The sequence below is a fragment of the Ochotona princeps genome, chromosome 1, assembly GCF_030435755.1.
Source record: "Ochotona princeps isolate mOchPri1 chromosome 1, mOchPri1.hap1, whole genome shotgun sequence".
Classification (NCBI taxonomy): domain Eukaryota; kingdom Metazoa; phylum Chordata; class Mammalia; order Lagomorpha; family Ochotonidae; genus Ochotona; species Ochotona princeps.
In genome coordinates this window covers 102,149,330-102,172,980 of record NC_080832.1, presented here as the reverse complement: position 1 = coordinate 102,172,980, position 23,651 = coordinate 102,149,330, and the positions used below count along the sequence as shown (strand labels likewise).

Here is a 23,651-nt window from a genome sequence, read left to right as displayed (position 1 = left end):
GCCAGTCAGGATAGTGCCTGAGGCCAGCGGACTACATTTCCCAGAAGCCTCTTCGGTTCCGCTTTGAAGAGGCTCTTTTTTTTTTAATTGGCCTTTGGGGGGTTTTTTGGTTTGTTTGTTGTGCTGTGGGGTACCGAGGGACGCTGGACCACTCAAGCCTGGAGCTGCTAAGGAGGCTGCGGGTTCACACTGCCGAACGAGGGGAATGGTCCCCGCCCGGCCATTTGTCTGTTGAGAGGGGGCCGCCCTGGCAGGGTGGCAGGCCAGCCGCGGCGCGGTGCACTGGCGAGAAGGGGTGCATGGTCGTCCTGTCCGGCCGCTGAATGTCCGTCCCGGAGGATGAGGAAAAGCTGCCGCTCGCTCAGAGATGGCCCCGGGCCAGCAAGTTCCTGCTGTCGGGCTGCGCAGCGACCGTGGCCGAGCTAGGTACCGGGCCGCCCACGCCTCGGGCCTCCGGGGCCAGGGGTGGCGTTGGCTCGGCGCTGGGGCTGGGAGGCTCGGGCGGCGTCCTGGCTGATGGGTCGGGGTGAGGGGCGACCCTCGGCTTCCAAGGCCACCGGGAGGATGCGTCAGGATGAGGGGCAAGGCCAGCTTGGGGACCGGGAGGAGGCTGTGGCTGTCTTCCGCCTCACTCAGAGATGCGCTGCCTCCGCGTGCACTTTGAGAAGCTTTGTGAGCTGTGGCAATCATTTTGCCTTTTGTGAGCGTAGACCACCCTCCATGCTTATTGAGAGGGGCTCTGTTTGAGATTTCTGTTTTTCCACAGTCTCTCTGTGTGTCCTTCCTTGTCTTTGGGGTCCAAAGTTGTGGACTTACCTTGTGGGACTTCCCTGATTAACCTGTCACCCAGCATTTTCTAACGAACTGACCTCTTTTAAACCTAACTCAGCTGTATTCTGTTTAGCTCGGAGGTCCTGAAAAATCCGTAATATGTAAACGTTAGCTCCAAGGTAGGGCACAGGTTAATTAGTTAATTAGGACATAATTATAAGTATCACAGTAGTAAGGCTGTGGCTCGAACAGTTGGAAAGAACCAGTTCTGATGTTCTTACCAGCTGGTGGGGAGACATGATGTGCTGCTGATTACAGTGAAAGTATTATTTGGTAGCCTACAGCATAGAAGGAGCAGAGAAGGGACTTGCTGCCTGAGTGAGTCAGAGGAGACCTCTGTAGGCCCTGCTTGCACAGGTGCAGTTTTGTCCATAGCTTTAGGCTGGAGCGCCTGGAGAACCCTTAATTATATATTTTAAGATTGCCTTTAATTGCCTTCTCTCCCTCCCTCCCCCCTCCTCCCTCCTTCCTCCCCTTTCCTCCTCCCTCTCTCTTTTTCCTTCCTTCCTTCTTTCCTTTTTTTTTTTTTTGATGAAACAGCTTTGATGTATTGACCATTTGTGAACATTATTGTATCCTGTTCTAAAATAAATTTGTTTTGTATGTCCAGCGTTGCCGGTAGGTGGTATGTCTTGTCCATTGTACCCTTCCATTTTTGCCACTTGACCTCTCTGTTTCTTAACTTCCTGTCTCCTCTCCGAGCTGATGGAGAATTTTCGCTTTTCATGTTTTTGCTGAAACCCATCAGGTTTTAAAGCGGCTCTAGAGCAGATTGCTGAAGCTGAGCTCTGTGTCCTGGGTTTTGTTCATGACTGATGTTTCCCCTTGTGACACAATGGCTCGTTTCTCCTGTAAAAAATGCATTGAGACGGGTGTGTGGGGAAGAGCAGGGGTTTCAGAAAAGGGGATGGCTTCAAGTAGAAATCCAGGATCAGAACCGAAAGTACTATATACGGAACCAACAAGAAGAAAAAAACTACTTGGAGAAACATAGGACAAGCTTACCTAGAAGCTCTTGTTTCCTAAGACTGAGTCCATGTCCATAATACATTGATTAATAGTCTCAATATGAAAGCTACTTCTCTTTTTAGGGAAAACTATCAGAAAGCTAATGACTGTTCCAGAGCTCAAAGCTAAGATTTAATATTCTCTTGCCTTCTTCCCATTCTTATTTTGTTTTAGGAATAGGCATCCTTAGGGTTCCGTATTAGGTAGTGCTCATTGATCTTGCTTGGAGGTTGTTTAGGTTATTAAGGACATTATAAAGTTGTGATTTGATTTTCCATATGTGGGCTAATTCCTTTAGCTCTGGTAAAGTGAAAGGTGTATCTGCAATTCAGAATCGCAACAGAACATTTCTCTACAAATGTATAGTTAGTACTTGTGAAAAAGGCCACAAGTGGGTCTCAGTCCAGGAATAACAAGTCAATATGTGCACTCAATGAAAGAATACTAAGTATGGCAGTCTTGCGTGTGGAAATTGACGTGATAAACTCCATCACATGTTTGGTACCTCAGATGGCAGATTAGCAATTCATCTGCATGAAAGCCCCTCAGGAAGTAAGAGAATTCACCTTCTGTTAGTGCTCACTGCGGTGGGTGATATATGGTATAGTATTCTAAAGTTATGGTAGGTCTTGAACAGTGAAGGCTGCAGCTCAGAAAATAATATTGTACAATATATTCGGATACTTTATTTTTACTGGAAAGCAAAAATTAAGAAAAAAAGTAGATTTTGGATTGAATTGCTGAGAGTAAAATAAAGAATTGCTTCTTTTAAACTTTCTTTTTATCGGTGATCTGGAATAATTGGCTCTGGTTGTTTTTCTGTTTGGGAGTATGTGAGGATCAGCTAATTGTCAACTGCTGAATTAGAATCCACAGGCATGGGGCTAGAAAATCAGTAATCTTTAAAGTTTACCCAAGCTGACTCTGATATATCCTGGAATTTGGAACTTTCATCTTGGGGAAATTTTAGTGCCATGATTTCAGGGTGTTTTTTTGCTTATTTTTGTAAATATTGTGGGCTCTTCCTTTCATTTGTTTTTCTTTTTGTTAGCAACCTTTCCCCTTGATCTCACAAAAACTCGACTCCAAATGCAAGGAGAAGCTGCTCTTGCTCGGTTGGGAGAAGGTGCAAGAGGTTCTGCCCCGTATAGGGGCATGGTGCGCACAGCCCTAGGGATCATCCAAGAGGAAGGCTTTCTGAAGCTTTGGCAAGGAGTGACGCCCGCCATTTACAGACACGTAGGTATTTATCTTGAGCCCAGCTGGTAAGTTGGCTCTGAGTATCATATGTGTCGACTGTACTTTTCTATTTCACTTTGTCCCAAAAACCAGTTAGGTCTTTGTATCTCAGATACATGGTACATGAACATTTAACATCTTAAGAAATTTAGAAAAATATCAGCCAACAATTCTGTTAGGAAGTTACTATACTGAATTTTTTGAAATACAGAAGTGTTTACAGATCAACCACCATGATATCTTTAAAGTACTGTAAAATAAATAGTACTATAGTATGGCTAACAAAGGAAATCAAAACACCTGTAGCAAGGATGTTAGCAAATAAATTTCAATTATAGATATACAGGAATTGACACTGCTTTAGGTTATTTTCCCTGGTTATGCAGGTTTAATTTTTTTTCCTAATACAAGGTTTTTGTAAGGTTTATAAACAGGATTTCAGTTTTTCATGTGCTTTGAAAATTAAAACATTACCACAGTACCGTATCATAGGCGTCTCGGTCCCACGTGGCAGAGATGAAGCTATTTCAAAAAGGAACAGGGATCACTGCCTAACTCAATTCTGATAATACCACAAGGAAGAGCAGACTAAGTGCATTGTGCTTCAGTTGCCCAGGCTGCCTAATGCATGAGCTGTTAGTCATTGGTGAAGGAAGAGGGTAGTAACAGTGCCAGTGAAAATACTTCTCTGCTTTCAAAGCAGTACAAGTAAAAAGGAGAGTTTTTAGGTGGTCTGTGTGTGTGTTTCTCTTCTCCAGAACCCTCGTGTCTCCTTAAGCATGAGGGGGGACCCTTGATCAGAAAAGTGTCCAGGTATAACACTTGTGGGCTTCATTTTAAAGATTTATTTCTTGAGATAGATAAGCCTGAGTATACTGCTCAGGCACTCTCATTTTGCAGAGAAACTGTTAGATTTGTTGTATTTCATGTTTTTTTTTTAAATTTTCTTACAGTATTTCATCAAACATCCTTGTATATCAAGAAAAGTTCTATAAAGGAATACCATATGCTGATTTAAATTATTTTAAAAATCTATGTGTCCTCTTATTTTTTGAGTCTCACTTCTTTCTACTTGAATTTATTTACCTCTATTTATTGTTTAATAGTTAGGCTACATTCCATGTTTGACATCCAACTGAAAAAAAAAATAATACAGGCTATAAATATAAATATAACCAATATAAATATTTGGTTGTGCCATGCTGCGTACTAGTTCGTTTGATGTACTAAAAGTATACACAATCTACTTTGATAAATTCAGTCTTATGGGAAGATCAGCAAGAAAAAAAATGTAGTATTTACCCAACAGGATCCTGGCTATTTCAGATATCTGCAGTGTCAGCCTGCAGATAGGGAAAGATCAAAGAGCATGTCCTGTGCAGCATGTTCTTTTCATTGAGTCTTTAAAGAGTAGGAAGAATTAGCAAAACTGAGCAGGGGATCCATTAGCAAGTAAGAAGTCCTGTGACTTCAAAGGACCTGCCCTATTGGGGGAAACACCAATAAGCTCCTGTCAGGAACATAGGAGTTTGAAAGCCAGGCCACAGTGCCCTTTTCTCTAATATACACTGAATTTATTTTTTTTAATGATCTTTCTTCTACAGTGTACTCTGGAGGTCGAATGGTCACCTATGAACATCTCCGAGAGGTTGTATTTGGTAAAGGTGAAGATAAGCATTATCCCCTTTGGTAAGTGTTCTTTGAAGATAACATGTTACTGTCCTGATTTGTGTAATGTTGTACATCTGTGCTAACATCATCTTAAGGTTTAGGCTTAACAAAGCAATCATAATATAAATCCATATAATTGATCATTTGCTATATATCATCCAGAAATTTGTATCTACATACCTATGTGCTGAGGGGTCCTCGGGAAGGTTACAGCTCAAAACAAAAAGAGGGGGAAAAGGCTAATTATCACCAAACCTGAAAGTGAACTTCTAAAGTATGTGAACTTCTAAAGCAGAAGGCCAAAGAGCTGGACAGTGTCTTGGGGACATTTCAACACCTACGGTGGCGCCACTCCCCTCCCAGCCCTGCCTCTGAAGCAGTGCACATGCAGTGTGCAGACTCGATACCGCCATCTGTAGGGCTCAGTGCCAGACAGCCACCACCAAGCAGGAAAACAGCACGCTTTGTCACTGACAGAGCTCCATCCTAATTGATTTAACTGTGTTGGAGAAACCTGGCCGGTGCATGACATCACATTTTTGTAATCTCCTGTGCTGCAAAGAGAACCTGAAAGAATGTTATTAAAAATTATCTGAGGGCTTTGTTAAAACATTTCAGAAAATATGTGATGACAGTCCTCACCCTAGATTCATCTCAGAATACTAGGAACAGTATTCATGACTCCTCTCATTTTTACTGGGGAGATTTGTGAAGGAAAAAATCTTGAGAGGCGCTTCCAGCTTTCCAGATGCTTTTATATAACCTGAGAGGTGGAGGAATAGCTCTGATGACAGCTTTTAAATAATCTTTTAGAGTTAAATGATGAGCTTATTTCCTGTCCACTGATAGAGTAGAAGATATTTATACAATCCCTACTTGGAGCTTGCGTGCCAGGCACCTGAGATAAATGAGATGAAGAAGGCCATGCCCTCATGCAGTTCACATCTCATTTGTGAGTTCTGCTTCATGTATCTAACTTTATTTTAACACCACTTGCTTGTTTAGATTTGGGAGTGGTGTGTGGTGATGTGTTGGCCTGTAAAAATAACAGGATAGGGAGGGTTAGGTCAAGCACTTTCCACTTCAAATCCCACATTAAAGATGAGTTTGTTAACAAGAATATTGATGAGTTTATTACGGGGAGATAAAAAGAAAATTCAAAAATGCAAAGGATATGTATTGGTGTTTCTTGATGCATACTTACATCTTGGTTATTCTATATTTCTGGTCCTTTTACATTCCATTGCAAAAGAAATGATGCCTTCTAGAAGGGTCCTAGTTTTGTTTGTTGTTTTATCTCTAGGGCTTTAAATAGCCACCTAATAGTGAGTGCTTAATAAAATTACTCAGTGAGCATATGTAAGAAAAAATAAATCATGGAAAATTGATTTAAAATAATTTATTTTGGTGCAAAAAACTTCGAACACTTTATAGATCTTCAAAAGGCTCCTAGAAATTGTATGTCATCAAGAAAGTATGGATTTCAGAATTTTTGCACCAAAATTAACTTTACTTCTGGTTTTTTATCTGTGAATTTCTTGAAGCAGATATATACCTGCTTGATATATAGATTTATATGTATATATAGTGTATATATGTATCAGTTATACATAGTAATCTACTCAATACCATTTACTATTTTAAGATTCAAAGAATTCTTACACAGCACATTTTTAAATCCTTTTTCTGTTGAGGTTATCTGGGGTTTAAAGTCAGAGAAATGGGCTCAAAATTATGATGGTTGGAATTACTTCTACAGTTAAAAATACATAGGAATGAAGGTGGAATAGTTTGTTCAAGGTACACAAAAGTGGAACCCATATGGGATTTTGGCACATGCAAGGTGAGGACTTTAGTCATTAGGCTACTATGCTGGACCCCAAAACAAAACTTCTGCAGGTCAATACATTTGAAAAAAATCTAGGTACACACCCTTTTCCCTTGTGTTGCCTTGCATGCGCCAGAATCCCATATAGATGCCAATTCATATCCCAGCTGCTCCACTCATCATCCAGTTCCCTGAATATGGCCTGGGATAGCAGTCAAGGACAGTACAAAGCCTTGGGGCCCTGGACCCATGTGGGAACCCTAGAAGAAGCTCCTGGCACCTGACTTCCAGTCAGTTCAGCTCTGGCCGTTGCAGCTATTTGGGGAGTGATCAGCAGACAGAAGATCTTTCTGTCTCTGCTATCTGTACAGTCTGTGTTTCCAATAAAGATAAATAAATCTTTGAAAAAAAATGTCTTTAAGCTATTAGTGATCATGTAAGTTATCACAACTCTTTTGGAACATAAATTATCTGTTAAATTTTTTAAGTATATGGTGTTTTGATCCAGTTCCTTCCTTAGGATTATCATTCAGAAGCAGTTGTACTTAAACAGAAACATACACTCAGATACTAGTGTAATCGTGCTGATAATAGCAACCTTAAAAAGTCTAAATAACTATCAACCTGGAAGTAAAGAAATTATATCTATACACAAAAGCATAATACAGTTATTGAAAGAATAAAGTAAGTCTTACATGAATAATATGAAAAGTTGTATATAATATCATTTCTTGGTTAAACATAATTACCAATCATAACTACCAAAGGCAGTAAATAGAACTTCCCTTCAAAGCAAAATCTCTTGGTCCTGTATTTTAAAATGAGCAATACTACTTGTTTTCCCAGAGTTAGTGATGCAATAAAGGTTAATAGTCCTTGCTTTGTGGAATTTCCTCCTGAAGAAAAGGATCTAGCTAAAGAGTTCCAAGGAAATACTGCACCACAAAGTCAGTTCTTGGAATGATTGTTTGGTATCCTCTTGACCCCTCAGAACAATTCAGTCACTAGTAGTAATTGAATGATTTATGGTATACTAGGTTTTTTTAATATTTATTTTTATTGGAAAGGCAGATATACAGAGAGGAGGAGAGACAGAGAGGAAGATCTTCCATCCGATGATTCACTCCCCAAGTGACCTCAACGGCTGGCGCTGCGCCGATCCGAAGCCGGGAACCTGGAACCTCCTCCAGGTCTCCCACATGGGTGCAGGATCCCAAATCTTTGGGCCATCCTCCTTGTTGTTTCTGAGGAGGCATATTAGAAATAAGTCACTGATTATTTCAGCAAGGAGAGTTAATGATAGGGTCCAAGGACTCTGTATTTACATCTGTTTATACCTCTTCAGATCACTTTCAGGTAAGGAGAAAGGAAATACTTTTCCCAAAAGAGACTGTTAGAATAACCTAGGCAAAAGGCAAATATAATCTAATGAAAGGACCCCAGGACTGGAGAGAACAGGATAAGTTCAAAGCATATTAAAATAATCTAGTCGTGCTCACTCATTGATCTAGGAGGAGGAAAGGATAAGTTGCTAGGAATGTAAAGAGTTTTTGTCTTACTTTTTTTCCCCAAAGAGGGCCATACTTTCAAACAGCCGTCACTTGAAAACCTATTAATGAAGTTGTTTTTAAAATGTGACTCACCAGGCTTTGTCTGTTAAACTCATCATGACCATTTCTTTTTCCTTTTCCTTTTAGTTGGAATTAACCTGCACTTAAATTCTGAGTTCAGATGTTTATGTCTTTGAAGTAACTGCTCTTTCTTTGGATTTTGAACCACGGAAATCCCACAACTTCAAAGAAAGTTAGAGAACATCTCGTGGTTCTTTAACTTTCCCATCAGTAAACAGCCAAATGGTCTACTTTCCTCTCTGATCTATCTAAATGTATCCTTCACTTTTTCTTTAAATCTCTTACCCATGGCCTTTACCAGCTGGATGTTGGTTCAGCATAAAATTTGTGAAATTATTGGGCAACTTTTAAAAATGTATCTCTTTTTACAATTAGGAAGTCAGTCATTGGAGGGATGATGGCTGGTGTTATTGGTCAATTTTTAGCCAACCCAACTGACCTGGTGAAAGTTCAGATGCAGATGGAAGGAAAAAGAAAGCTTGAAGGAAAACCACTGCGGTAAGTTCTCCAGTTAACTGAGACCTATTTTATTCCCTGTACCACCATCATATCTGATGGACTTACTATTTTTGTAATCCAGTATTCAGTGAAGGTACTGACTGTTAGATTTGGAAATTGTATTCATGAAGAACTCAGTTGGATCTTTTCTTGGCATGCTGAGATTCCCTTCCAGATAAATTGTATGTGTGTAAAACTTTTCCCAGCCAAGACAGTTAGACATAGCCTCTACTATAGGTTTATATAACTTGTCACAAACATTTTCCCCAATATATATCCTACTTTTGCCCCATTATAGGGGGTGTTGGGGAAGTCACTTAATATTTCTGGTCTTTGGGTTTTTGTCTTTAAAGGGGGACACTCTCAAAAGTGTTTGCAGCCGCTGATATGCCTGGCTCAAGCAACCTTGAGTTCTTTTCCTTTTTCTCAGATAGAAGGTGTGTGGCAATGTCAAACTTATGATGTATTCTCACTTCCTCATCTAACCCCATTCCTCCTATAATCTGAGGCCCTCTCTATACAATTTTAAGGACGATTCATGATGTATTTGTGATATAAAATCCTCCCATCACATGATTCTGTATTAGTGAAGTCTGCCTTTCTTGGAAGGGCTTCATATTTGGCAGTTTATTAAAATGTCATTATATTGATAGTCCATTGCTAAGGAATGGAATCTTACAGCTGGATGAGCCTCTCCCAGGAAGTAGGGACAGCACAGGATAACTCAGGCTGAGAGTGAAGGCACCTGCTCCTTGGGACACTCCAGGTCTGTACCATTCACTTCAGTCGAACCAGACATTTCCAACATCAGTTCACTACAGCCTGCTGCCCTCCACTCCCCTTCTCCTGGTGATTCTGGAAGATGAGTTAGGGCTGCTGAAGCACAGACCCTCTTTCAGCCTTCAACAAATGGAGAGAGAACTCAGAGGAGAAAAGGGCCCATGGGTTTACATAACCCTAATTTCTATTTTTACCTTGTAATGACCCCTTATTACTAAGTCGTGGGGAGAAGCTCCCCAACTCCGCAGAGGTCAGTTTCCGGTCTTCTAAACTGACGTTGGAAATTTCCGGTTTGACTGACGTGAATGCTGTAATAGAGACTGTAGTAGAACTCTGGAATCCCAGAACTTGGGGGTCGGAGCCAGACTTGACCCCATCTTAGCTTTGTAATTATAGTCAAGTGATTGGGATATTCTAAGATTCAGTTTTCTCAGATGTAAATTAACAAAAAAATGCATACCTTATAGGTTTTACTGGATGATTGTATTTCTTTGATATATAAAGTGTCTGGTGTTCCGTAAGTGATTAATTAGTTTAGGTACAGTGATCGTCATTTTTAAATCATAACATTTTAAGTAGCATAATAGCAATTACACATGTTTAATTAATACATTATATTATCTCTTTGGTTAAAGCCAGACAATTCAACGCCCAAGTAAGCATCACACAGCTAGTGAGTAGAAAAGGTGGGCATTTGGCTTCCATAATTAGTTCATGTTTTAGTAGTTTTTTTCATGTCTATAAAAAAATCAAAATATGGATAGACCAGTGAATTTTCATAAAGTTACAATTGTTCAATTTCAGGAACTCACATTAGATTGTCCTTCCTACGTTTTTATCTTAATGTATCATTGTTTCTATGAGATTGTATGAGTTCAGAGAGAAATACACAAAGACAAAAAGACCTCCCATCTGCTAGCTCATTCCCCATGAGCCCACAATAGCTAGGTCTGGGCCAGGGCCAAAGTCAAAAGCTAGGAATTCAGTGCAGCTCATCCATGAAAGTGGTAAGAACCCAGTTACTTAAATTCTTATTGGGCCGGGCATGGTGGCCTAGCATAGTGGCTAAAGGCCTCATCTTCAACACACTGGGATTCTGTAGGGGTGCCAGTTCTAATCCTAGCAGCCCTGCTTCCCATCCAGCTCCCTGCTTGTGACCTGGGAAAGCAGTCAAGGACGGCCCAATGCCTTGGAACACTGTACCCACATGGGAGACCGGAGGAAGTTCCTAGTTCCTGGCTTTCAGATCTGCACAACAGCAGCCGTTGTGGCCACTTGGGGAGTGAATCAACGGACAGAAGATCTTCCTCTCTGTCTCTCCTCCTCTATGTATATCTGCCTTTGCAATAAAAATAAATAAATCTTTTTTAAAAAAGAAGATAAATTCTAACTGCTGCCTCCCATGATCTGTATTAGCCAAGGTATCAAATTGGACATTAAACCCAGATGCTCTGATAAGGGGACGTGAATATCTTTTCCAGTGTTTTAACTGGTAGGCTAAATACTAACCTGACAGTGTTCTATGTATATTGGTATTTGGTAAAGTTTTAAAATGTTCAGCTCTCCTCGCTTGCCAATAAAAGGGATCCAGAAGTCTCATGAGCACTGTTTCTTCACATAATTAACGTGTATACTGATGATATAACAGATCCAGAAAGGCATCTTGACATTTAATAATCTGAGAACAAGATGATCCAGTTTTCAAGAATTTCCATGAAAATGTTTTAATCATATGTTGGCCTTTTAATGTAAAAGATTACTATTTGGAAATTAGATTTATATATACTGCTTTAATTCCTAACAATTTTGCGTAAATGTTATTACAGCTATGGGTGAAGCTTCTATTCAGTGCCATCCCTTTCATATTTTCATTGTTGTCTTCCTTAGATTTCGTGGTGTACATCATGCATTTGCAAAAATCTTAGCTGAAGGAGGAATTCGTGGACTTTGGGCAGGCTGGGTCCCCAATATACAAAGAGCAGCACTGGTGAATATGGGAGGTAATAGAAACTGTTGAATTCTAAAACATTCCAATTGTCTTTAATAGTTATAAGCACTGAACAGGACACTGACATGTTTTTTGTTATAATGAACGATAAGCTGCATATATGTTGAAATGTTAAAATCGAACAGTTTCCAAATGGCATTTCCAGTTCCTATAATGATATGTAATAAAGATTTCTTAGACAGACTCTGTAAGGAGGTACAAAACTATTTCCAAAGATTCTTTTGTAGCTTAGAACTTCCTTCAGGATTGAAACTGATTTATATGACTTTCTGATGTTCATTATATTCAGACTGTCCAAACCTTTCTTTTGGGTAATCCTTCTCCTATTCCTCTGTAACTCATCTTGCACAGCTTGCCATCCCCCACTGGAAACCCAAACCTTCCCTTAGCCCAAGCCCCTACTTCTGCTTCCTCTGTTCATTGACCAATTTCTTACCTCTTCTAAATGCTTCTTAGAAGTTTCTGCTCCTCTCCCCCAGCACCTAATACATTAGCATTCTTAGAAGGATAATTTCTGTGATACCAGCCTTCTAAACCATTCAGCTAGACCACTACCACTTAATTGTTTTTTTTCCTTCCTGCTCCATTTTGTACTCGATATCTGAGCTCTCCAAAATATAGATTTGAACATGTTGCTGATATCCTTAAAACCTTCCACTGCCTTCTCAGCTTCTCAGAGAATAAAGTACAAATCTCGAAACATGACATGATAGCAGGTCTGCAAAATCTGTCCTCTTAAAAATGTCAAACGGTTCACTGATTCTGTTGGCCGAGTGAGTTGAAAAGCAGGTTCCACTGCCAGCACATGGCAAGCTGTTCCTCCTCCCTGTGCTTCCTCTCCTCCTTCCCCTGCTTCTTGGTTTTCTTCCATAGACCCCCCAATACTTGGTTCAAGTGTCTTCCCCACATCTGTTGTGTTTGTACAATCCTCTGTGCTTCTTGCCACCATTGCTCATACCTTACTTCATTGCCTTCTCTGCACCTGCGTATCACATTGGCTATGTGCCTTTAAAGGCAACGTCTGTGCATTGATTCATCTTTATTTCCTCAGGTCCTCATACGTGGTCAGTGACCATTTGATGAATGAATTAAACAATGAAATAATCCTTTCTTAGACCAATGATATGATTCTAGGTAATTGATGAATAGCATTTTTGACAGCTGTGGTAGAGTGACCTACACATCAAAGGAAATATGTTCTCTGTTTTGCTATTTTGTCCATTTCTGTTTCATGCATTATGCTATTGGATATTTTGGTTTTCAGGAAATTTTCTGATTATGGTTTCTCATTTTGCTGCTTCAGAAGCTGTTGCAGCCCAGATTTTGTCTGATAACTGCTAGCTATTTACTCATTTATCCACCCCTTTATTAAACCCCTTCCCTTTTCTTCAAGATCCCAGTTATGACACCATAATTTCATTTGGAAAAGCCAGACATGGTTTTTTATTCTTTATTTGTGCTCCCTGTATCCAGTAAGTTCTATCTTCCAGATGCATCTCACATTTGCACATTTCTCTCTGATCCTGTGACTCTCCCTGAGCCATTTGTTCATTCACAAACGATTTAGCTGCTCCTGGATCACTGTTTCCATGTCTGCTCTGCAGCTGTTTTTCACCGTGATGCATCCAAAATTGTTTTTTATCAAGGTCACCTTAGATTGTCATCTTATTTAGATGTTTAAAACCTCAAATTACATCTTTATCATCTCCATAAATGCCATCTCTGTCCTTTCAATTTTTATACTAAAAACTTTGCAGTTATCTTTGCTTCCATTCTTTCAGTACAGATTCCACCTGCTAGCTAATACTTCTCATTCTACTGTCAGCAAACAAAATTGTAATGACTAAAAAAATCTTAATTTGCTTTGTTTTATTACTAAAATTAGAGAACAACTCAGTCCTTAAAATAAGAGTAAGTGTTGTAGAGAGCTGAGTAGGCAAGATTTTGTAGACAGAAAAAGGCTGAAGGAGACGGAAAAGAAAAAAAAATAGAATTGGTTATTTTGAAGTTAACTTTCCTCAGAAAATGAGGATAGGGATACAGAACAGAGGGAAAACAACTGGGTTAGCATGGAGATTACTTTAGGTGATTTCTTTTGTGTAAGGATTAGGCAGGCAGATGGAATTTCATGATGATGCTAATAGAAACTGGCCTACAGGTATTGTGATTGTTTTCTCTGATTTCTCAGAAGATTACACAGTTTGTTTTGGTATAGTGCACTGAAACTTTAAAGTGAGTGACACTATTTTGAGTTTTAGCCAGTCTGTCTAAGCTTAATATAAAAGTTTGATCCGGGCCCGGCGGCATGGCCTAGCGGCTAAGGTCTTTGCCTTGAACGCCCCGGAATCCCATATGGACGAAGGTTCTAATCCTGGCAGCTCCACTTCCCGTCCAGCTCCCTGCTTGTGGCCTGGGAAAGCAGTGGAGGATGGCCCAATGCTTTGGGACCCTGCACCCGCGTGGGATACCCAGAAGAGGTTCCTGGTTCCCGGCTTCAGATCGGCGCACACTGGCCGTTGCGCTCACATGGGGAGTGAATCATCAAACGGAGGATCTTCCTCTCTGTCTCTCCTCCTCTGTGTATATCTGACTGTAATAAAATGAATAAATCTTTTAAAAAAAAAGTTTGATCCAAAATAGTGAGCTTCTATAATTTTTATGTGACCCTACCTTCAAAATGTATTCAGATTTTTGCATAGGATCCAACAACTGCCTTGTCTAAACCATCTTCAACTCTAATCAGGATAGAATTTGTCTTGTGCCCCTACAGATCCTTTCTCAAACAGAACATGGATGTGGTTGTTCTAAGTAGTAGCCCAGGTTAGTCATGGCTTTGCTAAAACACTTCATTGGCTTCTGATGCTCTCATCATCTGGATTCTCAGTCCAGTCAAACTGCGAAAGTGAAAGGGCTGTATCTGAAAGTATTAGGAGTGGCGATTTTGGAGACTTGGTTTCAGATAGTTCTGCATCAGTGTTCAGAGGAACAAAGGAAAAGCAAGAACTTGTGTAGGTTGTTGAATGTTGAAAAGAATGGAAGCCGCATAACCAGTAGAAGGTAAAGAGAAGAATGTATAAGCAGAATGGAAATGTTCTTAATGCATGATTGCTGTAACCTGTTCTTAGCCATCAGGAGCCTTTGGGTTCAACATGTTTGCTTATTCGGGTCTTTCCAAAAGCCTGCGAAGGATGGCAGTGATGAGTGTTCAATATTCAAGACAGCAGCTGGAATCTAACAGAAGTCCTGTTTCCTAATAACTTCCTAACTCCACCTTGAAAGATTCTTTCAGTGTTGCTTTCATCTTAATTTTCCTTTCATATTTGCAGTTCTGCTACATCTCTGGTTCCTGCACATTCTGTTCATTAGAGCAGTCTCCAGGCTAGTCCTCTAATATCCTAAAATGACCTTGACTTAGGGCTAGAAGATATACTTTTCATTTGCTTTGTATATCTTTCCCTCAAATATCTATTTTCTCCTGCCTCTTTTCGATCTCTGCTCAACTGTGATGTTACTGAGAAGTCTTCTGTTATCACCATCTTTCAAATTTATATACAACATTCCTCCCTACCCTGTGTGGCTCTAATCTCACTCTTCAGAAAATGTACTGCATTATCTGATGACATGTTTAAAAAAATCATATAGTTTATTACCTCATAAAACAGAGAGCAGGGATTTCTGTTTGTTTTGTGCTTGTCTGTTTCACCAGCACCTGCAATAGTACCCTATACTTGGTAGACACTTAGATATTTGGAGAATGATGCAGTGCACCTGTCCATTTTTGCCTCATTATGATTTACTTCCCTATACTTTAGAGTGGGTTATCCTAATAAAACTCCAGAGTCTTTACTCCCTGCTTAACTTTCAATATTCTTCATTATCATTTGAAAAATCTCGCAAAAAGACCTCTTATTTACATGTCAGGATCTCAGTTCTGCTTAGGCTCACAGAAGAGTTTATCAGACAAAATATGAGTAACTGCAGCAGTTGACTGATGTGTAGGCTAGCTAGATTCAGATTGAGGTGATGCTTGAGTCTTTATGTGTTTTTTGTTTTCTTTTCTCTCCATCTATAATTCTGCTTTCCTCTGCTTGAGAACAAGAACGGTATCTTTCATCCTGAGACATAGTCTTGCCCAGCCAAGCACATTGACACAAAAGACATTCACTGTAGAGTGAATAAATCGTTAAGCCTTGTTTTTCCATTGCCAGATCTAACCACTTATGACACTGTGAAACACTACTTGGTACTGAATACACGACTGGAGGACAATATCATGACTCATGGTTTATCAAGGTAAGTGATAGATTTTAACTGGATTATTTTTTATTACCTTGTCTTCCATAGTTAGCAAATATGCCACATTTTAGCTGTTTTGCTCAGGGATCTAGTTGATAGTATATTTACAAAAGAGTGATTTTCTTAATGTTTCTTTTAGTTAAAATAAGAAAAAGTCAGACAAGTTACAGCCTCCTAATGTATTTGTACCGTGATGGGGACTTTGCAGGGATAGTTGCTGATGAGCAGCTCTCCATAATTCCAGAGATATACTTGAGCATGTTTTGTGCTAAAGACACTGCAGGACTCTGCATTGGGTGAAAAGGGTGCAAACCCAACTCTGACTCAGGGAACTTATCCTCAAGAGACCAAGCACAAAATCTCTGTAAATAAAAAAGAAAGTGACTGGTGGCTGTAGGGTTCCAGAGGTGGAAGGGAAAAGCCACTTGGAAGGACTCACAAAAGAAGTAAAATTCGATAAAAGCACTAAATGAATGAGAATCTTCACCGAAACAGGAAGAAGGATATTCTGGAAGGCTGGCACCTTACTTCCTTTGCAATTCAACTTCAAATTATTCATGAGAATGAGTTATTAACAGTGGAAGTGATTACATTTAACTTTGTTCCTACTTCCAAATCCTATAATCCCCTATGCTATTTAGAGAGTTCAAAGAGTGTAGGAATAGAATCATATCCATGATACTTGGACATATGCATTTAAACACACTAGAAGCATTATTATGTAAAGTGTTTATTTTGCATGTGATACTGCATCTGTTAGTCTCATTTTTCCTCCAGGTCTTCATCTTCACAAAGATGTACCATTTCCACCACTCAATTCTGTCCTTACCCCAGATCCTTTCCCAGATCGCCTTTCACCCACTTACTCTTCATAGCACTTTCTCATTCTTTTACAGCACTTACCAGCATCTCAATTTATCTGCTCTGCCTCTCCCCAAAGTGTAACTCCTGTAGGGCAGGATCTTATCTGTTATGTTCATTGCCTAAAAGGAATGCCTCGCATCAGAAAGTGTTCAGTACTTATTTGTTGACTGATACTCTTTATGTTTTTTTTCTACTTCTTCAATGAATTAGTTATTTTAAGCTAAAACATCATTATTATAAAGAATATTAAAATACACATTGTATCTAACTCTTCCTAAATGTCAGATTCCTTTTCTTAAAATTTAGTATCTACTGCATATTCTTTCAATTTCATTTATTTGTATCTGTAGTTTTTGTTCTGGACTGGTAGCTTCTATTCTGGGAACACCAGCCGATGTCATCAAAAGCCGAATAATGAATCAACCACGAGATAAACAAGGAAGGTAGATAGAAAGTTTTCAGTATTTATGTATCTGAATGTCTGTAATAATACTGTTCTTTAAAGATGCCTTCCTGTATTGATTCTTGATAGAAATCTATATGTGCATTTTACCGTTTTATGAGGAAATTGTTTTTATCCAGTTACTTGTTCTTTGTCTGATGAAAAAGTAATATACGTTTGAGGAGATAAACTAATGGTCATAATTTAGACACAAGGTATTCATTGTAACTTTATTGTTTTCAAAGAGTTTTTGAAAGCATACTCTGCTGAGAATTTACAGAGCACTTTCTTCAGAAGCTTATGACTTACAGGTAACCTGGAGAATTTGATTTGATATGAAATAGTATGTTCTTTCTGGAAAGGATCAGGTGGAGTGAATTTAAGTATTTAAGACCAAGGGTGGGATGAACCAGAAGAATCAACTTTGAAAATTTCTTTAAGCTCAAAAATAAACATCTGTAGTACCACTAGTATTATTTGTTCTGAATTATAACAAAAGATTTAACTTATAATAAATTTTATTATATTGTTTCTTGTTCTTTATGCATTCATGTACAAATGACAAATCTAACAAAAGTCCCATTTCCTTTATAGGGGACTTTTATATAAGTCATCAACTGACTGCTTGATTCAGGCCGTTCAGGGCGAAGGATTCATGAGTCTGTACAAAGGCTTTTTACCATCTTGGCTGAGAATGGTAAAGTTAGCTTTTTTTCCTCTCTTTTTTCTTCTTCTTTGTACTTAAGTTACTTTTGGTCTATAAATGTTTCCCCTTTTCCCTTCTGGTTTGTAGCATAGCTCTGCCCCCAAACTAAGGCCCTTTCTTTTTTTCTTTTTTTTTTTAATATTCCTAAAATTTTCTTTCACCTCTACTCAGAGTTGTGTCACCTTCCATAGTAAATTAAGGGAAAATTAAATAGTTCAGTCCACTAGCGAGTAAACTGATAGTCCCTTTTTATAAAGTCAGTGGATAGATTTTGTGTAAAATGAAACCTTTTTCAGTCTATTTAAGTAAACTACAGTAACTTGAGACCTGTACAAATATTTGGCACTAGAAATTTTCCGTATAAAAATGCTACTACTTCTAAGAAAGTATGTTACCCTGATGGCAAATGTTATAGCACCCAGTACTTATAACTAATGATCACAGAACTGTGCTTGGTAAGAAAACATTATAACCTTTCTTGTTTTATTTAGGTGTTATTTTTTGCACTGGGAGGAACAAATTTGTGTGTTTAGGAAGGAGATTCTGGCTCCACGTGAGATAAGGCTTGGAATAGTGGCAAATGAGGGGTAGTACTGGCGAGGATGAGAGTAGGACAGTGGGCATAGAAAAGAGTGGGGTAAGAAGATATTTAGAAGGTAGGAAGCAGGAACAAACATCCCTATGAAGTCAGTCATTTTTTTTTTTTCTTCTTTCTACCTTCTTTCAGGCTAGATCATGGTTAGTCACTCGGAGTAGGAAGCTAGGAAGGAAAGAAGATTGAGGTTAAATGAATTTAGTTTTTAAACAAGTGAAATTTTAAATACCCAGTTCTGATTTTCCAGCAGTACAAAATGAAAGGAGCCGTTATTTGGCAACCTTCATTATATGAAAATGGTATCTTGAAATTATCTAAATACTATGGATATTTCTTACTGGAAAGGCACATTTTTATTTGATCTGTACAACCCGAGCACTGTCACAGGTATTGTCAACACTCAAGCAAAAAGGCTGTCTTTACACTAGAGAAGTTTACAATGCATTTAGAAGTTAAAATTGTAGAAACAGTAGATAACTGCTAAGTTACTTGGTATATGGCCAACATGGTACTAACTGTGTTTATGGCTTACATCATTCAATTCTCCCAGTACCTACAAAGTAAGTAGGATCGCATAATTCTTATTGTATAGAGAATGGAATAAAAGTAAAACTCCCAATAAATAACTAAACCAGGGATCTGGCATGATGACTCAATGGCTTAAGTTTTAGACTTTCCTTTGTCTCAGGATCTGGGAATTCACCCATGTATTTGGCATGGCCTCCCTGATGAGAATGATGCTGCCTGCATACCTCTCAGGCAGTCTGTCCACTAAACATGACTTACCGTGGGCGTCGGGCCACTCGGTATGTCTGTATATCTAACCCCTGCGACAACTCTAGACACAAAGGCTCAGGTGAGCTTCCTCGGTTGTCAGTACTTCCTTCAAATTGCCACACGTCGTTGGTAAGGGAGATAAATGCCTTCTGTGCATCTTGCCAGGAAAGGGTGGTCCTCCTGCCTGGGACCACATGCCTCTTCCCTTCACTGACTTCTGTCTAGATGTTCTCACTATTAACACACTGTGACTATGAGAAAAAAGAGAATTTAAAAAATAGGGGACCCAGCACTATGGCTAAATGGCTAATTCCTCACCTTGCAAGTGCCGAGATCCCATGTGGGCCCTGGTTCATGTGCTGCTGCTGCACTTCTCATCCAGCTCCCTGCCTGTGGCCTGGGAAAGCAGTGGTGAGAATGGCCCAAAGCCTTGGGACCCTGCACCCATGTGGGAGACCCGGAATAGGCTCCTTGTTTTGAATAGGCTCAGCTCTTGCCATTGCAGCCACTTAGGAAGTGAGCCAGTGGATGGAAGATATTTCTCTCTGTCTCTCCATAAATCTGATCTGCCTTTCCAATAGAAATAAACATTTTTGAAGAAAAAAAATCAAACAAAAAAACTAAGCCAGGGTAAGTGAATCAGGGCATTAAGCCTTGGTAGCCTGATATTGGGTACTTCAAAAAATTTGTAGAAAATAGAATTAAGAGATAAGTTTATTTTGATGCAAAATCTTTAATTGATGCATATTTTTTTATAATATCCATTTTCTCTGAACATGGAAAGAAGAATAAAAATGTTTGTAACAATACTTGAGAGTCTTCACAGAGCCAATATCTAATCTGGGCTCTGCAGCATTAGAAGCATCTTTTAAAAGAAATATGATGGAGCGACATGAGCATAGGCGCTGTGTCATGTGTGGGCCTTGAGTGTTTGAGGAACTAGAGAAAATGCTGTGTGACTGGAGAGCACATACTGGAGGGGAAGCAGTAGAAGACAAGGTTAGAGAGGTGTGCAAGGTCCAGGCTGGGAAGGACCAACTTTGATATTTTGGGTGTGGTTAATCAAAGCACCTGCTTAACCATGAAAATAATGCACTAAGACTTGTTTGGTGGCACAATCATTTTGGCAGCAGTATAAGAAAAATATGTCAAAAGATGTGATATAAGAAAACATGCTTTGGGAGAATTCTAGGCAAGAAGTGATTCTAGAAATGGAAAGAAGATAGATTTTAAGACATGTAGAGCTAAGTCCACAAGACTTAGCACTTGATTATTTGTGAAAGATAAGAGACAGAAAAAAGAAATTAGGACTTTTAGGTTTCCATTGTGGAACCTAGGGGAATGGAAAGGACTGTTGCTGAAAAACAACTACAGGTAGGAATGAGTGCGAAGTCCATTTTTAACTAAGACCCCTTGCTGCAGTTGTATCCTTAGCTCTATTTTTGTTAGTCTTTAGAATGCATCTTCATAGCTTTATGGTACTTCTTTCATCCCTTTCTTTCTTTAAGATGTGGTCTCCTAACCCCACTATTTAGTAAATTTCAGTCTGCTGAAACATTAAAATATACATAATAGTTTACTAAAATAACATGAAAATATTTCCAGAAACATAAGTATTGTTCTGTACATGTTACATTCTAATTGTTTACATTCATTGCTATACACTGATCCCATAGAGCATCTCTGTGTTCAGCACCGATCAGAACTGAAGCAGAAATGATAACCAAGGTACCCTTTTACAGTTCCCATGTTTACCCTCCATTTTCCTCTGGTGTCTTTAGTGTTTATATTTTTAGTATTTAAATATTTTCTACCCTTATTCTCTTATATTTCCTTTAGTTGTAGTTAAACCTTCATGCAAGTTAAGCTAAGACTCCCTAGGTATTCTAAATTTTTATACAAGTATAGAAAGACACCAGGTATTGGTTTTATGACCCAACTGTCACAATAGAATCTTCCATCCTCCTTTTAAGCTGTTGAAGTTTCTCATTGTACTACGGATATGAGGTATATGTAGAGGAGCCCACCTTAGAGCTCAGGTATCCAAAGTTTCGGCCCCCTAACCAGCGACTGTTCAGTAAAATACAGGGATAGTAGCAACTTTCCTATTGTATTTTGTTATTTCAAGAGGGCCATGACAAACAAGATGTGAAAATGCTTTGTAAAGTATGAAGTGCTTTAAGGTGGAGTACAAAAATATTCACTTTCAGCTAAAGTTGATGTATCATGACTTTGTCACTCAACAATGTATATGCATATACGTAGAATATTTGTGATTGCTTTGAAATACGCACTAACTTGTTTGGTTAATCTTTCAGACCCCTTGGTCACTGGTGTTCTGGCTTACTTATGAAAAAATCAGAGAGATGAGTGGAGTCAGTCCATTTTAAGCCCTTAAAGATACATGTTCAGTTTTACTGAAATATGGGCATCTGCAACATGTACACCCCTATTATTTCTACCTCTTTAGGAAGAGACATTACTCCAGAGACTGTGATTTATAGGGGCAGCACTTTATTTTTTCTTGGAAACCCAAGTTCTCTTTTGACTCCTATTTTTGTCCAAAACTGATCTGGTCGAATCTCCCAAGGCCATCCAGTGGGAGCCAGCACAACATTTTCTAAAGAAGAACCGCACCCAGACCACACCTACCTTGGGCAAGAAGGTTTGGCCTCTGAGATGCTGTTCTGTGCTGAAGAGCCTGCCTAGAGGAGGAGTGCCAGCAGGGAGGCAGCAGCTCAGATGTGAAGTAGACAATAGGAATGTGGAAAACTATGTGTAGTCCTTAAAGAAACATTTAACCTGTTATGTTCATATTTAAAATTGGAGTTTCACAATTCATTTTTCTATTGCTGTTAAAGTACACATATTGTAACTTAAAGTGAGGCAACTGAAAATTCATGAATAAATGGTTTGAGTTTCCCTAGTGTTAAAGACAGTTGATATACCTTTTTCTTACCAGGAGGATGAAAAGAAAAATCAAAGGAGGTAATGTTTGGATTTCAAAGAAAGAAGCTGATTCCTTTCAGTGTCCCATCATTGTATCTGTGTTACTTGGTTGGTACTCCACTACACCTGCTAGGAACTTCCCTTGGCAGTCAGACTCTGATGGAAACAAAGAGTATTTACCATTATACCTGGGATTTGTCACTAACTATATAGAATCTTAATATGTTAGATTTGTAAGAATTGTACTTTATTTGCTTAAAACTCAGCAGGAGAGGTACTTTTGAAGCACTATTTGCTACTTTCATCCTGTCAGTGGTATTTTAAAACTAAAAGTGTTGCAAAGTCATTTAGCTCTGATATGGGTCCTTATCTTCCTTCCTTAACACTAGGAAGAGAGGGCTTGTAAGAGGGAACTCAGAAACCACATACAGTAAAAGAAAAAAAAAATGTTAGACTGAATTATACTTTAACAAATCCTCTTGCCTATAAAACAATAAGTATGAACTATCTTCATATACAGTGCTGTATCCAGTCAATCAAATCTGGTTTCTTAGTTTGGAAAAATAAAAGATTTCTTCAGATTCAGCAGCTACCACTTACTTCCCCACCCAAAAACAGTGGTCATTTCTGGACAGATGGCTATGGTTAGGAGTTAAAGCTATAAATCCTTAAAAAAAATATGGGGATGGGAGAGACTCAAAATACCCAGCCTCATCAAAGCCTTGAAGCTAATCAAATAGAATTTTTTGTGGTGGACATGAATGCACAGCAAAGAGTTTACAAGTCCTTCATGGCTATGCTGACAAATAATCACTGCCGTTTGAGCATGGGGAAGTACACTGTAGAATCTATTCTAACAGGATGTATTAACATGCAGTGGCTCATTGTTCTACTTACAAAATGTACAGTTTATTCTCTGATTTTTAGGAGTTCTAATATGTCCATTGTATTTGTCAATCTGTAATTGAGATGTTAAATATATTTATATATATATATGATATTAATAAATTCCCAAGTATTCTGCATTGAACCACTTTAGGAAAAATTTCAGTTATATTTTGTATTTTTTTAATTATGTAAAAACTGGTTGAAAATAATTGCATGTGAACTAGACCATGAAAAAAATTGAATTAGTTTTGTTCATTGGTGGGTTTGGGATTCAAACATTGCCTGAGTCCTGTCACTAACCCTTCATAGCTGGATCTTGAGTAACTGGAATTTTTAACCTGAAATAATCACTTGGGATCATCTGGCTTAAATGCATTTTACATGTTAGGAAATTGAGACCCGGAAAAGTAAAACAGCTCATATTCCTAAGTGACTGAACCACAGAGCCAAGATAAAAATACAGATCTTCTAATTCTTACACAGTTACCATAACTGCCATTCTGCACTAATTTGGCTCCAAGTGAATATTTTTTGTAATGGTCATGACAGTGCAGCCCAGTGTTTTTGAGTCTTAAAAGGGAAAACAGATTTTAGTTGTGACATTTTCTATTCTGGTCTCATACATTCAACTGACTCCAGA

General features: G+C 38.9%; 1 protein-coding gene across 2 annotated transcripts; it reads left to right on the top strand.

Moving 5' to 3' along the window:
* The first annotated feature begins 109 nt into the window (after positions 1-109).
* On the top strand, positions 110-22,776 carry SLC25A27 (solute carrier family 25 member 27). 2 transcript variants are annotated; one of them, XM_004590421.4, is made up of 9 exons: positions 110-426; positions 2,891-3,082; positions 4,683-4,767; positions 8,584-8,706; positions 11,374-11,486; positions 15,703-15,787; positions 17,005-17,097; positions 17,691-17,793; positions 21,493-22,776. In XM_004590421.4, exons 1-9 carry the CDS (start codon positions 324-326, stop codon positions 21,562-21,564), a joined length of 969 nt encoding a protein of 322 aa, XP_004590478.1. In that variant the 5' UTR covers positions 110-323; the 3' UTR covers positions 21,565-22,776. The 2 variants fall into 2 exon arrangements, with proteins under 2 accessions (XP_004590478.1, XP_058518272.1); XM_058662289.1 differs by lacking the exon at positions 17,005-17,097.
* The last annotated feature ends 875 nt before the right edge of the window (positions 22,777-23,651 follow it).

Bases quoted from the DNA above. Each gene is read 5' to 3' on its own strand.
- SLC25A27 (XM_004590421.4), top strand. From the start codon at position 324: ATGTCCGTCCCGGAGGATGAGGAAAAGCTGCCGCTCGCTCAGAGATGG. The intron at 3,083-4,682 runs GTATTTATCTTG...TTTCTTCTACAG, and splicing joins CGCCATTTACAGACACGTAG to TGTACTCTGGAGGTCGAATG. The intron at 17,794-21,492 runs GTAAAGTTAGCT...TTAATCTTTCAG, and splicing joins TACCATCTTGGCTGAGAATG to ACCCCTTGGTCACTGGTGTT.